General features: G+C 39.0%; 1 protein-coding gene across 1 annotated transcript in view; it reads right to left on the reverse strand.

Annotated features, from left to right (window-relative positions):
* Positions 1–327: 327 nt before the first annotated feature.
* LOC149284030 (protein dispatched homolog 2-like) overlaps positions 328–16,820 on the reverse strand; it is a 32,778-nt gene continuing 16,285 nt past the window's right edge. The window contains exons 3-9 of the mRNA XM_089497216.1: positions 13,584–14,018; positions 11,315–11,344; positions 9,989–10,112; positions 7,782–7,897; positions 6,723–6,844; positions 4,265–4,362; positions 328–3,705 (exon numbers count right to left, since the gene is read on the reverse strand). Of these exons, the coding sequence (XP_089353342.1) occupies positions 328–3,705; positions 4,265–4,362; positions 6,723–6,844; positions 7,782–7,897; positions 9,989–10,112; positions 11,315–11,344; positions 13,584–14,018 (4,303 nt within the window). The remainder of the gene's footprint in view (positions 3,706–4,264; positions 4,363–6,722; positions 6,845–7,781; positions 7,898–9,988; positions 10,113–11,314; positions 11,345–13,583; positions 14,019–16,820) is intronic.

A 16,820-nucleotide genomic window follows, 5' to 3' on the forward strand; every position in this document is an offset into this window, starting at 1 on the left:
TGAGCTGATGGTTTATGGCGATACTAAGAAAATCCAGCTTATCTCATTGATCCATAGCCAAATGGCTCCACTGGGTAATAAAGACCGAGACGCTCCGATAACAGGATAACAAAGTTACAACGCATAGCAAATGTACAGATGCCAATAATGCTGTTTTTATGTAAAAACTATTATTGTTTAATTAGAAAATTACACATTATTTTTAAAAACCTGGGAATTCACCATGTGAAACTTAAGTCATTGGAAACTGCACAGTGTTTGACTGATGTCCATCAATATATATATATTGTATTTAGTATATATATAGTATTTAGTTTGTCCTCATTTTCAAGTGATGTATCCAGAATTCTGCTCATTAGATCTCTTGATCCAAACATCTGGCATATCTGGCTTGCTGTTTGGCAAAACAACAGGGTTTTCTATGCCTTGTTTCTGCTGACTTTTCCACATATTGCTGGTTTGTTTCGAAGCTGTAGACGAATCGAACACTGTTTCCCTCAGCGCCAGTCTTAACGTCTCCCTTTTGCCATTTAAATGGCCCCTCTCCCTGTGGCTTGGAGAGTCGGGAACCGTAAGAAAATCAGGAGAACATCTTGCTGAATCTGATAATTTAGGCTCACAATCACTGAGACATGTTTCATTTGAATCAAGAGCATCAAAAGAACTTCCCATGGAACAAAGGCACCTAGAATATTCGTACACGTCAATGCTTTTATTTTCAGAATACATCTGTGCTTGAGTGTTGCTTTTAGAACTCTGCAAGTTATTCTGCCGAGATTGACATTGCGTGTTGTGTACATTCTCATGATCAATCACAGAACCATTCCAGCTCTTGCTGTTTATTCCCTGACACGTGCAATGTCTGTGTGATTCTTCTTGTGCTTCTGTCTCAGTTCCAAAGCTGCAGTGTCTATAAGGAGAAGAGGTTTGCAAAGCAGGGACATGGCTAAAAACTGTTTGGTGGCTAACAGTGTTACGAGTTTCTGCTTTCTGGGCCTGCTCAAGTCCTCTTCCGGAGCACTTATTCTCTGCGAGTTGTATGTCTTCAGATAGAATAGATGGGCGTTTCGATAGTTTACTAGTAGAAGTGCTGTTGTCAAAACTATCACTGAGGTTCCTGGCTAAAGGTTGGAGTTCATATTGCTCATTTGCTTTGTTAGACTCCTGTACTTTCCTCAACCTGCTTGTTTTCTCGTTCCCACCACAGAGAAATGTGCCATTTGGTCTCTGATTATCACGATGTTCCTTTATATCATGGGCACAGGGCCAGAGTATCTGCCCACAGCTTTTCTCTGGCCCAAAGAAGCAGCAGAGTGACTGGAAAAAAAAGCTAGCAAATCCACAGCTAATACACTTAATCATCATGATAAATATACCTAGTTTTCTATATGCGAGGACTGTAGCTGGCAACATTATAACCCCAGCAGAAAACATAGTAGAGGCCCCCATGGCTGTAGCACAACTCATCTGCTTTAAAGAGAACGCGACACGGCTTAGGCGATCAAAATGTGGGCACAGGTGGTATGAGATGCAGTAATTTACAGTAAAGTCAACTGAGAGACCCACAGCTGCTGAAATGAAGAGCGATTCCACCACATTCAGCTGCCACTCCAAGAGGACCAGTAGGCCAACTGTGCCTAATACCGATCCACCAATGGCAGTGACAGCAAATAAACTAAGTAGCACGTTCCATGTTGTAAGAAGCAGAACCACAAAGGAAATTGCTACAGAAAAGCCTGTAACCACCATGACCTCACTGCTTAAACTATCTTGGAGGTTATATAGAGAAAGGTTGCTTGTAAACCATCCATTTTGGAGGCCTGGCGGTGCATTCTTTATTTCATTTAGCAGCCACTGGCTTAAAGTATTGTAAAATGTATTGGTTTTACTGTAATTGAAACTGTAATGATACACAGTTTGAAATTCTAAAACCAAAGCAGATAGTTTACCATCTGCATTAAATCTAGGGCCAATATCATATGCTTCAGGGCCATCCCTGCCTTGTTCTCTCACCATCATTTTTATGCAGTGTAGAAGAAGGTCACTCCTATATGGAAAAGAAAATTGGTTACAGCAAAGATTGAGGTCTTGATCACTCTGTGAGCATTGACGGCTTTCCATCCACCGGTGAAAATCTTCCATGAAACAGATGTTTGGCTTCTTATCTTGGTCAGCATAGTAAAAACTTTGATTTTTCACCTTCTGACAAAGCTCCAGAAGCCACTTTTGATCTTCAGCATTTCGGATTGTGAACGTAGCGTCTGTTACAAGTGTCCCATTGGTCTTTGGATTGAGATGATCACCATTATCCACAGGCAAAATTCCCCAAATTAGTGTAATTGGCATGCGCTGTCCTTCTCCGTGCTCTAGACGTTCAAACATGAACTGGTGGCAGTATTCAGCATCATATCTCTCAAAGGGGTGACTCAAACGAAACACTTGAACAGATGATATATCAGAAGTTAAATTTAGTTTGGGACTCATGCAAGAGATGTACGCACCCCCAGCTGCAAGGGCAGCAAACCAGCAAATCCATATGTATCGAAATTTTATTACACCACATGGAAGAAGCTTTTCAAAAAGGAGTTTGGAGGTTTCGGACAAAGTACTTTGGACACTCCTAAACCTCTGGTATAGGGAAAGGAAGAACCTCTTGTGTCCACTGTTCCAGTAGTCTTCTGATTTGTATCTACAGTTAGCTATGATGTAGCGTTCATAAAGAACAACAGATGCAGGGACCCAAGTTATCATAAAGGTCATGTTTACTAGCACAGATGTTCCCAAGTAAATAGCAAAGCAACGGACAGATGTAATGGTACTCATATAACTAGCATAGAATGCAGCCCCAGTTGTGAGGCAGGAGACCAGCATAAGGTACCAAAAATGGTGCATAGTTTGTCTCACCCATTGTAGCATTCCTGCTGCTGGGTTATGTGCTTTACTGAGGCTCCACAGGTCATAGAATACAAATGTGTGATTAGAAGAGATACTGCTGAGGATAATAATTGCTATCAGGTTAACTATGGGAAAGAAAGTCATCCTGAATACCAACTTGTATAAAAAGAAAGAAATCATCAGCGATCCAATGACAGACATCAAGACCATGAACGTGATAAAAAAAGAACGCAGGTAAAAAGACATACTTATAAAAACAGATAATATTGCCAGGACTGGATACACAGTATCCAAAATAAGGTAATGTTGGAAAAGTGCTTGCTTTAGTCCCAAATCCATTCCAGTTATAGCTGTATAGTTATCAAACAGATCCCGTGATTCTAGATTGTCTAAGTAAATATTCATCATGGCTGGTCCTTTTTTGGCTGGTAAAAACAATAGGCTGTACTTCAGTGATGGCACTTGGTAGTCCGTGGTCTGAGGGCTCAGAAAGTCTCTGTCAACCATAAAATGAAGAAGCTGATAGACTGCACTTGATCTTGTGCATTTCTCAGGCACCTTGGCACAACGGGGGTGCTTTTCTTTCTCAGACCTGGACCCTATACAGGAAGGAGTTAAAGTCCCTTTGTGGTAATCTGGAGCACAGGACCTAAGGAGAACCAATGTATGAGAGATGTCAGACTGAGTGATTTCCATGCACGAAGATCGGTTGTACAAGACCGCTATGTAGTTTCCAAGAGACCAGCTGGGGCAGCATTCGTTGGTCCCACTGCGTTTGCAAACTTCAGTAAAATGCGGATGGGAACGGATCTGTAATGAACAAACGGAGTCATTACTAAACTCTATCATTCACAAAATGCATAACCCCAATTATTATTTTCTTACTTATACTACAAAGCTGTACATTTGCCAAAAAAGAAATGCTTTTCATTCTTATTTATAGAAAATGGGATATGTGTATTACATAAACATGTTGTAATAAATTAAGCATTATTGTCACATTTCCAAATGCTTCAGTAAGTGGGTGCATATTAACCAGATTGTCATGATTACTTTGCCTAATCTTTAGATTTGCCCCGGAAGGTCCTGGTAGCATGGATGATTACAGGCCCTTCGTACTGAGTTATGACAACTTCTTGTCCAGTTCCTCACGCTTCCCGGCTGAAGCTGCTCCCCCTACTTGTGGCTCACAACACCTCTGCATGGCTAGCCTAGCTTTCCCACCCAAGCACCCCTCCTGCCAGATCCCAGATGGAGGCCTCCAGGCCAACACTTCCAGGTGTGATTGTTACCCATCAACCTGATGATAACTGCAATGTGACATTATCATCAGAAATGAATGAATGTGTTTTTCATGCACTTCACTCACCTTTTCATTTTCTATACGACACATAGATTTGATTGCTTGAAGATTCCATAAACTCCCTGCTGTCCTAGACATAAATACAAGCTGGGAGTAACTGGAAGCTGCAAAACAAATAGACATTGTATTACAATGAAATCTTTTGTATATTTTGTCAAGTGTTGCCATATGGAAGCGTTACTATACTCATCTGATATTCAATGGTTGTCTCTGTACAAGGCTTCAAGAGAACATCAGCAGCTCACATGCAACACACATATACTCCAGGGCTCGACAAATCCCAGGCGCCAGGTCGCCATGGCGACTGAGAATTTTGTCCTGGCGCCTAGGTGTTTGTCAGCCTGTAAAATCCCTCCAAAACGTTGCCACAATCGTGGTGATCGCGGGGGCGCTGCTGCTGTCGGCCCAGGTGTCTAGGCAGACCAGCAACCCTGAGCCTGAGATCACTCCCACGGAGTGATTCTGTAGGCTGAAAACGCGATTGCCGGCAAACCAGCAATTGCGTTTTCAGCTGCCACAGACAGCTTCAGGGAAGGGGTTGTGTGTTGATTGGGTCCCCACACAAGTGTGGGGACCTGACACAACACCCCCTGCTGCCTGATCGCTCCATGAAAGCAAAAGTGCAGAGTTAACCCCTTCAATGCCGCGGCATTTTAGGGGTTAATTCCTGTTTTGTACGGGGCTCTGCTGCTGGTGGAAGCCTACAGGAGTCATCAAAGAGACTCCTCCCTGCAATGGCTGGTCTATAGACCAGCAATTGCGTCCCAGCTGCCAGAAGTAGCTTCAGGGACAGGGGAGAGGGTTCTTCTGGAGACCAGACCCAACCCTCCCCTGCTGCCTGATCGCTCCATGAGAGCGACAGTGCAGTGTTAACCCCTTCAATGCCACAACTGTGTATGACACATTTGTGGCATTGCAGGGGTTAACATTTGTTCCTGCAAGCTTGTGGGGACTAAATTGCAGTCAAAGCTGTGCTCCAATGGAACATCAGCATTGAAAGAGTTAAAAAAAAAAAAATTATCAAAAAAATAATAAAATAAAAAAAACATCAAAAAACAGCACTGACCTGAAAGTCCAGGGTGCTTCCAGGTCAAATGCTGTGAGTTTAGTAAGTGAGTTGATAATGATCAGATCACTCCTGACCAACTGTTAGTTTTAAAAAAAATCCTGGCTCCTAACTTTTTTAGCTGGCGCCTAGATTCACAACAAATTTGTCAAGCCCTGATATACTCAAAACAAAACCTGTATGTTAGAGTTGGATGTTGGATCATATTTTTTCCAGATGAACTCTCCAGTAAGATAATGAAGCTCTCCGGGTACATATAGCAGGAAAACATGTGAATCCCTGAATGAAGTGAACCGTAGATGTCCATACAATAGAAAGAATATCTCACAACAAGTTTCCTCCGGTACGCTTCTGCAGGTGACTCATATACCTGGTGACCTGGAGAAGCCTATTGTGCGAAACTAGTTGTGCAGCACACGACAAACAAGGATACACTCAGGGACCTTGCGAGAAGCAGCATTATATGCAATGATTCCATTTCAACAGCATTTCTGGCAAACAGTCAGCGTTTCTCGGTGACACTATCCAGTTCCTCTGTTCTGAGCAATACAGTGTATTTTAATACAGAGAAGTAGATGATTCATGCATCAGTGGTTATTGATGTCCATCAAAGCCAAAGCTGGTGAGTAGCTGCTTACCTGCTTTACACAACAGAATTATACCATGTGTACCTTTTTTTCTTTTGTTCCCTACATGTACCTGAGTTTCCTCCTCACCTGTTGTTTCTGTAAATTGTTATGCTATGTACCATGTGTTATGTCCTGTCTACCCATTGTCCAGTGCTATGGAATATGATGGTGCTATAAAAAACAATAAATAATAATAATAATTGATGTGACTTTCTTCCCTTTTTTCACTATTTGCATTGGTTTACATATTTGTGGTTAGTGTGTCGGGGTCGCTATAATCCAAATATTGATGATTATAAGATATAGTGCTTTGTATCACTCTTTTATCTGAAGGGGTGTGTTTTGGATCCAGGATGTTGCATTGTTACCCTTGGTAGTGGGAAGAGAGCATGGTGCAGATGTAAATCCAACTATTTTGCACCAAGTGCTTGGAGTCCCTGGGGTGGATTATCTGGAAGAGCAGATTCTTCCCAGGACTGGCTGGTGTGAGGAAAACACTGGGGACACCAGCATTGCTGGGTTCCTGTTCATCCATTATGTGTAAGCGCTCTTTGCAAGCGCAGTTATACCATCATATAAGGAAGGCCCGTTCACTTGAGGACACGAGAGCCTTGCTGGGCTTTCCCATGCTGGCTGATCACACATATTACAACCATCAATGCCATGACAGATCATTAAGACTGCCCTATTGCAATATTTATTAGTTAATTTTGATTTGAAAAGCAGAATGATTAAGAGAGAATCAGCGTATGAGCAGATATATACATACCTGGAGGACCACAGAAAAAGCCATCCACGCCATCATTTTGCTCTACCATCCGCCGGAACCGTGTTTCACGCCCCCCTTGAAATAACTTCTCATTTCTTCTGCTGAGGTCCACATCATCCAGACTTAAATCAGAAGATGGGCATACAATGAATGTTTGGAATGGCGACCAATAAAATAATATACCAAAATGACAAAACCATATGTAAAAGTGGCAAAGTGGAAAAAAGCCCTGGCTTTTGGGTTATACATAACATTTGGTCAAGAAAGGGTGCTAAATTCTCCATCACCTAGTCAAAGGGAAAGAGTAGCCACAACCAGGGCCGGACTGGCCCACCGGGATACCGGGCAGACCAACATTCGAAGTGCCTGCCGCGCGGCCAATGGGATTAAAGGTGCTGAGCGGATGCGAGCGAGATTGAAAGAGGCCGTCGTGCAGCAGTCAGGACGCCTCCGCCTAATGAAATTAAAGGCCCTTAAGAGAGGACCTTTTACATAAACATACTGGCAGACCACTTGGCACCATGAACTGTGTGCATTTTTTTAACAAAAATTTATAATGTATCTGGGATGAGGTATTCATTGGATAATGCAGTGCTAGAATAATATCGTGAAGAATAATGTGATCACTGTTTCGTTGCCCTGAATAAAATGGAACTTTTTATTTTAAACATTTTTGCAGTAGCAAATGTTTTGATTTTATTATGTGTAATGTATTAAATTTATTAGGGCCTTTTAACACTTTTGCTTTCTGGCATTTTAATACAAATAATGTGATAAAAATAATGTTTTATAGTTATATGTAAAGCAAATAATGTGACTCGGGTATGTATAAGGGGTGCGTGTGGGTACAAGAGCTCGACCACGAAATACAATATATGGGACAGGCCTCCAAATGTTTCCAGGGCTGCTTTTCATTCCCAGTCCGGCCCTGGCCACAACCATTGCTTGTATTCAACACATTTTCACACATTTGTCATTACCTGTAGTTGTGTTTCCTAATAGAAGGTAGGGCATATATCCTGCAACAGCTCTAATAGTGCAATTAATCAAATGCTATACCTGTTCTTCTCACCATGGGGATAGATAGAGAGAGTCTTTCTAAAGCCAGTATTGCTTTGCATGTTTTTCCAGGTTGTCAATTTTCTACCAATATCTGTGTCCCTGGGCTCGAACCCCTGAAACAGAGAAACATTAGTTGTATACATGTAACAACAGGAAAACAAATGTTATGTAAAGAGCATAGCAGCGGATAAATAAATACATTAATCAAAGAGGCATTTGCACAAAACTAGCATTTGCACAAAATCAGCTGTGCATATTCTAAATGAACAATGTTATGCTATACCACATCATTATCCTTTTGAACATTTCCAGAGATACAGCTTAGAAAAGATAACAATAATACCACTTCCAATGCACTATATAACAGAACTGAAGACTATCTTAAATTATTCATTTACCAAACCATACTGGACCAAAAGAGATAGCTGTAGTGTATATATTTGTTCATAATACAGTTGTTTGAACAAGGAAGCACACCCTCTTTGAATTTTATGGTTTTACATATCAGGACATAATAACAATCATCTGTTCCTTAGCAGGTCTAAATACAGCCTCAGATTTACAACACATGACATATTACACTGTTTCATGATTTATTCAACAAAAATAAAGCCAAAATGGAGAAGCCATGTGTGAAAAAGAATTACACCTTATGATTCAATAGCTTGTAGAACTACCTTTAGCAACAATAATTTGAAATTATCAGTCTTTTACATTGTTGTAAGTGAATTTCTTACAACATTTCTTCAGTTCATTGAGGTTTGCAGGCATTTGTTTATATACAGAGCTCTTAAGGTCCTGCCACAGCAATTCAATCGGATTGAGGTCTGGACTGGGCCATTGCAACACCTTGATTCTATTTTTTAACCCATTCTGTTGTAGATTTGGTAGTGTGCTTGGGATCATTGTCCTATTGCATGACCCAATTTCAACCAAGCTTTAGCAGTCGGACAAATGGCCTCACATTTGACTGTAGAATACTTTGGTATACAGAGGTGTTCATAGTCGACTTAATGACTGCAAGGTTCCCAGGTCCTGTGGCTGCAAAACAAGCCCAAATCATCACCTCTCCACCTCCGTGCTTGACAGTTGGTATGAGGTGTTTGTGCTGTCATGAACTTTAACATTTCGCATGTTAACTGAGACCTGTAGACTCCTGAGATTTTTTGCAATTTCTTTGAGCATTCACAGCCTGACCTTGGGGTGAATTTACTGGGACATCCACTCCTGGGAAGATTGGCAATGGTCTTGAATATTTTCCACTTTTTAACAATCTTTCTCACTGTAAAATGATAGACTGGAAATGGCTTTATAACCCTTCCCTAATTGATGGACAGCAACAATTGCTTAGCTAAGATCATTGCTGATGTCTTTCCTCCTTGGTATTGTTTTAACAGACGCCTGAATGCTCCAGACCAGAAAGCGGCTAAAACTTTGGCTTTTAAAGAGGTGGTCACAATTAATCAAGGGCATTTGATTGGCAGCACCTGCCTGCTACTTAGCATCTTAATTCCTTAGTTTTTCACACATGGCTTCTCCATTTCGGTTTTATTTTTGCTGAATAAATCATGATAAAGTATAATATGTCATGTGTTGTTGTTCATCTGAGGTTGTATTAATCTAATTTTTAGACTTGATAAGGAACAGATGATTATTGTTATGTCCTGATATGTAAAACCATAGAATTCAAACAGGGTGTACTTTTTTTCACATGACTGTTTATGAACAAATATATACACTACAGATATCTCTTGTTGGTCCAGTATGGTTTGGTTAATTAATGATTTAGGCTAATCTTCAATTCTGTTATATAGTGCATTGGCCGGCTAGAAGTGGTATTATTGTTATCTATTCTAAGCTGAGGATGTACTTTCTTTTTTAAATGATTGTATATGCGAACACAGACTCTAATAGATTTAAAATGTATATATATATATATATATTCTGGAAATTAAAGCTGAAGTCAGAATGTAAAATAAGGACGCTTGGGAGGTGTTTTTTATACAGTTACTTAAAAAAAAAAAAGACAATATGTACCTCCATTTCTGACAATTACTTTTTATGGTAACCCACATGGTCAATATGTTTACATCTGTCATAATCTATCATCAAGTCTAATAGGAGGTACAATTAACCAGGGCCATACCAAATATATCTAACTGCCAAGGTGAACTATGATCTCTGTAGTCTGAGGGAAAACTCACCATTAAAGGATCAGAAAAGTCTGGCATTTGTCCAACCAAGAGCCCTGCCAGAGTACAGATGAGTATTAGAAGCAACCAGATTGCCAAGACTGGGAGCGGCCAGTCAGTTATCAGCTGAGAATAACTGTGAGTAAAGCACAGGATATCTGCTTAGCATCTGATGAACAATCACTATTTATCCTAATAATTTAATGCAGTCATTTCTGTAAACTCCTTGTCCTACTGCCTGTGGTAAATAATAGAATAGTTCAGTCTTATCATACACCATAAAACTAATGAACGCCTAAGGAATAACGATTTACTTAGTACCACCATAAAGAATGAACTCAGAGTGGCGCTTGAGCAGGCATTCAAAATATCACATGACTCACAACAATAGCAGGCTTTAGCTCTGCAGATGAATAAAGTTTATTGTATCTTTTTCTGGCAATTTTATGCTCAGTGAGAAAATATTTTTTAGCATTCTGTGAATATAATATTTTTTAAAATATGTCTGGTTCATCTGTGCTCTTAAAAAGGCTTAATTTTCCTGACATACTCTACTAATGTGGTAACACTTCATTGGTATAAAGAGCATTAGGTATTATGTATTTTACACTACTGTGATTGTATATAAATGTGAAAGAGGCAAACATTTTCACAATTAGAGGATAATTTCCAAGAAAAGGTTGGGCTATCAAAAGTATTTTGTATGTTTTTTTAATGCTGCTTTAAGTTGCAGAAGACAAGTGGAACAGAACCATTAACTAAATACTATAGTTTTGTATAAAAATTAGCATTTGTTAGCACAGTACCAATGAGGAAACAGTGGTTGTCAAGTGATGTAAGAACAACCACTTACAGTTTTTGTCATATAAATTAACTACTTAAGAGTGTCTGTGCTGTTTTTATGTGATTAAACCTTCCGATGATTAAATAATATGACAGATCTGTTAAGGTTTCTATGTTTAACATGTTAGAGAGCTCAATTATTGTTTTGTATAGGCTGAACAGTGCCCTTTAAGAGCTGCTCTTTTCATCTAGGTAAAAACAGAATAGTCCACTGCAGACAGTCAGTACAGACCTCGCTAATCGCCACAGAAAACAACTTCTCACTTCTAAAGTACAGCTACTTTCACAGATTCCCTAATTCACTATAAAACATCTAGAAGCCAAATTAATCAGTGATGCTAATATTTTACAAATAACTTTTCATCACATTCATTAATTTTCCATCCCCGGTGTTGCATGTCATGTTAGAACTAACTTTCTGACATTAACTAAAGTAGGTTGCCCCCACTACACACCTTTTTTGCAGCAGTATTTTTAGGCATTTATTACACATACCTTTTTGGCATCCTGAAAGCTTTATCATGCCTTGTAGGGAAAAATATAAATCATTAGTAGTAGTAATAATAATAATAATTAACAATAGATTATATAGTTAAGGAATCAAAAGGAATATCTGATCAAAAATATCATATGCGGATCATTAAAGATTTGTAACGGAACATGTCAACTTATCGATTCTTCTGTTAACCCTTTGAGGACAGAGCGTTTTTTTTTTAATTTTTGTACCCTTTCTGCAGTGCTCATGTTAAGCTGTAGTTTTCTTCTCTCTCATTTAATTACTTAAAAAAATATATAAAACATGGTGAAAAATTGCAAAAAATCACTTTTTTACTTTTATTTCAAAAGTATTTTACTCACCTACAAAAAGCTAATAAAAAAACTGCTAAATAGATTCTACTTCCTGCCCTAAGTTTAGAAATACCCAATGTTTTTATTAGCATATCGCTATTTCAAAACCATTTGTTTTCTGTGGTGCTCATGTTAAGCTGTAATTTCCCCCCTCTCATTTAATTACTAAAAAAAATGATAAAACATGCTGAAAAATTGCAATAAAGTACTTTTCTTGCTTTTATTTGAAAAATATTTTACTCATCTACAAAAAGCAAATAAAAAAACTGCTAAATAGATTCTACAATTTGTTTAGAAATACCCAACGTTTTTATTAGCATATTGCTATTTCAAAACCATTTGTTTTCAAAAGCCTCCCATGTGCTATTTGGGACATCTTTGAAACCGGTCAGTTATATTTACCCCCTTCAAACCATATATTTTTGAAAAATAGAAACTCCAGGGTATTTTAAATGCTAGTATTTTAACACTTTACATGCAAGTATAAATTTACAGCTCCTGGTATATGTCACTTTCAAACATCACCTCAACATGTGTTCAGCAACATCTCCTGAGTACAGTGATACTTCCCATGCATGGGCTGTTTGGGAGGTAAAAATCCAAAGGCTTTTCCCCATCAGTTTGTCAACTTGAAATTTTGACATGTGGTCATTCTGCCACCATGTCCTATTTGGGACATCCTTGAAGCCGGCCAAGTTAGTTTTCCATATCAAACCATATATTTATTAAAACTAGACATCTCAGGGTATTTCAAAAGCTGTTTTTACTACTAGCCTTTGTCAACGTTTGTGGTAGCACTTTCTTTTGTGTTTTCTTTCCCCACACACATTGTACTTTAGGTATGAATTTACAGCTCCTGGTATATGACACTGTCAAACAACACCCCAAGGTGTGTTTAGCAACATCTGAGTACAGTGATATCACGAGCGATCGAACTGGACCCCCAATTTTTTTGTGTTATGAATGCCTCTATATAGTAAGGTCCACCCAGGGACTCGCTGCACGTGATCGATTTGGGTGAGGGTTAAATTCTGTACTTCACAACATACTGTTACGTACTGCTGCTTCAAGAATCGGCAGGGGAAAAACACGGCAGATCAGGCTGTCAAACTGCCTCGTTTCCCCATCCTAGCTGGGGCCAGAATTTGTGGCTCCAAGCGCAGCAATCAAATGCAACATGAGCTCTTTCATATTACGTGATTTGATTTGGTCATTTCCATCCCCTCACTCTGATGAGTCTGTAGTCACTTTAGACAGAGACTTAAATCGTATCTAGCACAAAACACATTTACAGAATGTCTGTAAAAATAACACAAAAATGAACACAGTCATTGTGTAAATGCTGCCTAAAGTGATTGTTACTCTAGATACCCCAAATTGAATTTCAGTAAATCCAGCCATTAACTACCTTTAACTGGTTGCCCAAAGTTTTAAAATCAGAGCCTCCCCAGGGCAAATACATTCCATCCCTAATGCCAGCCCTCTCCAGGTTACGAGTCAAGATGTTCCTAATATTGGAACAAACAGTACTTACTATGAAGCAGCTTTAGTATACTGTTATTCTCACAAAGACACTATGGAATCTTATTGACTGATGTATAAGACACATTCACAAAAGCTGAAGAGGTTTGAATCAAAACATTGTATCTATGTTTACTAGAAATACACTAAGCGTGGGTAGTATGATGGCACTTTATGAAGCAATTTGATGGACTCACATCAAGTATCAGTCTTGTTATTTATAACATTATAATTAATGAGATAAAATCTTGTCTTTTGATGGCTAGTCATGACATTTATTTGCATCCATACATGAGAGCGGACGTGTCAATGATCCCATATGGTTGATATAGCTGTATTCCCACATGCATTGACCATTTTACTTTAAGCTAAATGGTACATCAGAATGTGTTACCTCACAGTCACAACATGATGTTGCATTGGTTGTGTTGTTGTCTGATGACTTGGCCACTGCTTCCAGAGACAATCAGTTGTCAAATGAGAGGTGTCTGAAGAAGGATTCACACTTGAGAGATGAGAACACAATGTTCCCCTATCTTCATGACCTGGTAGTTGTGGCACACTATAGCTGAGTTTACACTCTTGATGTTTACAGTGGCAGCACTTTGGATGCTGGTGTATATCAACGGATTGAGGTGTCAATTGTCCATTAGATTTGTTTGAGGCAGGTGTGTGGCAATAACTTGATGTCAGCAAGCGATCTCTGACAAAACTAGGTGACTCCTGAAGCAAGCAATGGTGGACTTCCTGCACAGCCACAGAGTCCCGCTGTCCAAAATCTTTTAGCTCATTTACACTGCCTTGACTGTATTCCCTGTCCATAAGAACCCTGTAAGGAAAAAGTAAATAAACCCTAAATAAAAATGAACTGTATTGTACATGGTTATTTTCTTGTGTTTCAAGTATTTGTCTATGTGTGGATATAATGCTGTACAGCTTACTCATAAAGTGCTATTGTCTTGTTTCGATTAACATACAGAAACAAAATGAAAAATATACTGTTTACACAAATTTGCATAATTGAACAATTAGCTTATAAATGGGCTACAACTTTAAGTGAGTTATAGGCCTTCTTCCCTTCATTTAAGCTCAAGCTGCAGGGTTAAGAAATAGTGGTGGAGTTTGGACATGTGTATCTATTAACTTGCACTTTTCCCCTACAGCCAGTAAGAAGAGGAAAGGAGCTAAATGAATGTGTGGTAGCTAAACTGAACATAGTATAAGCAGTGCCAATTAAAGGTGCTGTTCCATCTACTCCCCTAGATTTAACACTAACGACTACATGCTGCTTTAGGAACATCAACACTGTTGAACATCCAAACTCCTTCCAGAAACACTTGTGAATTATATAGGTTTTTTTTCTCTTATGAAACTGCTACTTTGTGCATCAACTTTGCTTCTTAGTGTTTTAAATAGAGAAACCTGTGGATAAAACTGCCTTAACAATAAATTTCACAAAGAACAGTAATACCTCCCCCTTAGAAACAATTTAACGGATGCTATCTCCTGCAAATCATAATGGTGTGGAACCAATTAGATGTAGCGTGGTTCACACAGAAATACTCTGCAAAGCTGGGGCGGGTGTTAATATACTGGGATCATTATCAATGACATATTACAATGGACACTGCCCACATCCTGCCAGCTAGAACTCTATCAAGGTTGTGCAGACTCAGAACAGTACATCTTAGTGTAAATGGGACCATTAGGCAGTTGTACTGTTTAGTTTTATTGGCCCCGCTCCGGCCCTACTGCTCTAGGACTAGTTGGTCTAGGCAGGAATATGGCAGTGACAGTTATGTTAAAAATGGCACAATTATTTATTTTTAACTAATCTAAATTTCAATACCAAATTAGAAATAAGTTTGCTGCGCACTATTCTAATATGGGGAAGCAAACAGTTTCCTTCTTCAGCAGAAGGATTCAATCTGTTGTGTTAATCCTCTGGCTTTTTGGCATTATGTGACTTTTTTAAGAGGAGGCTCAGTGCCTGAGAATCTGTCTCTCTTGTTACTAAACAGAATAAATTAATTTTAAAGAAGCTAAAGAAACCCAGAAACCAGTATAATCCTTATTTCTGTCTTGCCCTCCAGCAGTACATGTACGCTTAATATAGCCAGAAAAATCCCATGAAGACTTCAATCTTTTCCAGAAACAGAGATAGCATCTGCTTCCCGCTCTAAGGCACATGCCTTAACCTCTTTGTTGCTGCAAGACTATAACATATTGCTGGGGCATCTGATAACAATCATGTCATTTGTGTGTCCAGTAATTTTGCCCTAGCGGTATATGCCATAGCAGTATCTGCCCTTGAATAGTCTATTTGTGCATAACACGATGTTGCCTTAAAACATAATAAAATAAAAGCAAGGTAAATGGTTGATCCAGGAAAAATGTTGATTCCCAAAGGTAATTCAAATTTGAAAAAGATTGCTCCTATAGGATTTGCTCAGTAAAGAGAGAGTTGGCAGGAGAGCTGTGATTTCAACTTCATCTTCACCATTCATTATGGGCCAACACTGTAAATGTTGTTTCATAAGATGGGCTGAGTTGACCCTGCTGAATGCTGAGACTGAAGAAATCTCATTGATTCTCCTGGAATTGTACAGGGACAGCCAAGCCTCTCCTGCAAGATAAGATCATTGGGGTTGGCACTTCACAATGAATAGTGAAGTCAGAGATTTGCAACCACTACTCTCCCACAAACTCAAATTTCTGAATAGCTCTCAGTGTATTTTTCTTTTTTTGCCTTCTTTTGGATCATAGGCCTGTGATAGGAACATTTTTAAATGCAACTTTAATAACTTTAATCATCAATATATTTGTAGGTGGTAACTTTTGACTTATACATTGTGCTAGACAAGTGTTTAAGTAAAAAGACATTTACCACTATTATCTCTAATATTTAGCTCTATTATTTCTGCCACTAGGTAGCACATTTGTTTTTCCATGTGTTTGATGTCCCACATTCAGCACTAGCTGTTTGAATTTCTGAAAACTCCCGTGATTGATTGACGTCAACCTGTTAAAAACTGAAAACACCTATTTCCAAAATTGACCACTTCTGGGTTACTTATTTCTGTGAATTGTCATGGTTATCTTCATACATATTGCAAACTAACAGTCTATGCCACTTCTTGCTACAGGATTGACAGATATGAGAACACAATCTGCTGTTAAAGCCTCTAGTCAACACCTGATGATGTATATGGACCAAAAACAATTTTGATAATTTTTTTAGTTTTTGGTCCATCCGTTTTCGGATGACAAATTTTGTTTTCTGCTCTTTCAGTTTGGACAAAATATGGAGAGCTTTTTCCATTCGGAAACTAAAGTCCTTGTCACTCACCCACATTCACTTCCACCCACACTCTCATGCTGTCACACTCTCATTCACTCGCTTTCATTGCCTCCCTACCTTTCTCCGCCGACTGCTTCTGTTTCCCTGTCTTCTTTTCAGATCCACTTCTTCTCTTGCCTTCTGTTCTTCTCTTTTGTCTTCTTTCTTCGTTTGCTTCTCCCCTGTGTCAGCCCTGTTATTCAGATACTTCAGCAAAAGGACACCCTTCAGCTGAAGTACTCCCAGAAGCCAGAATATTGCATATATTTTTAGTGTAATATAACATAGGCT

This window comes from Sceloporus occidentalis, unplaced genomic scaffold (assembly GCF_023333645.1).
Source record: "Sceloporus occidentalis isolate IW3139 unplaced genomic scaffold, rSceOcc1.0.p SCAF_100, whole genome shotgun sequence".
Classification (NCBI taxonomy): domain Eukaryota; kingdom Metazoa; phylum Chordata; class Lepidosauria; order Squamata; family Phrynosomatidae; genus Sceloporus; species Sceloporus occidentalis.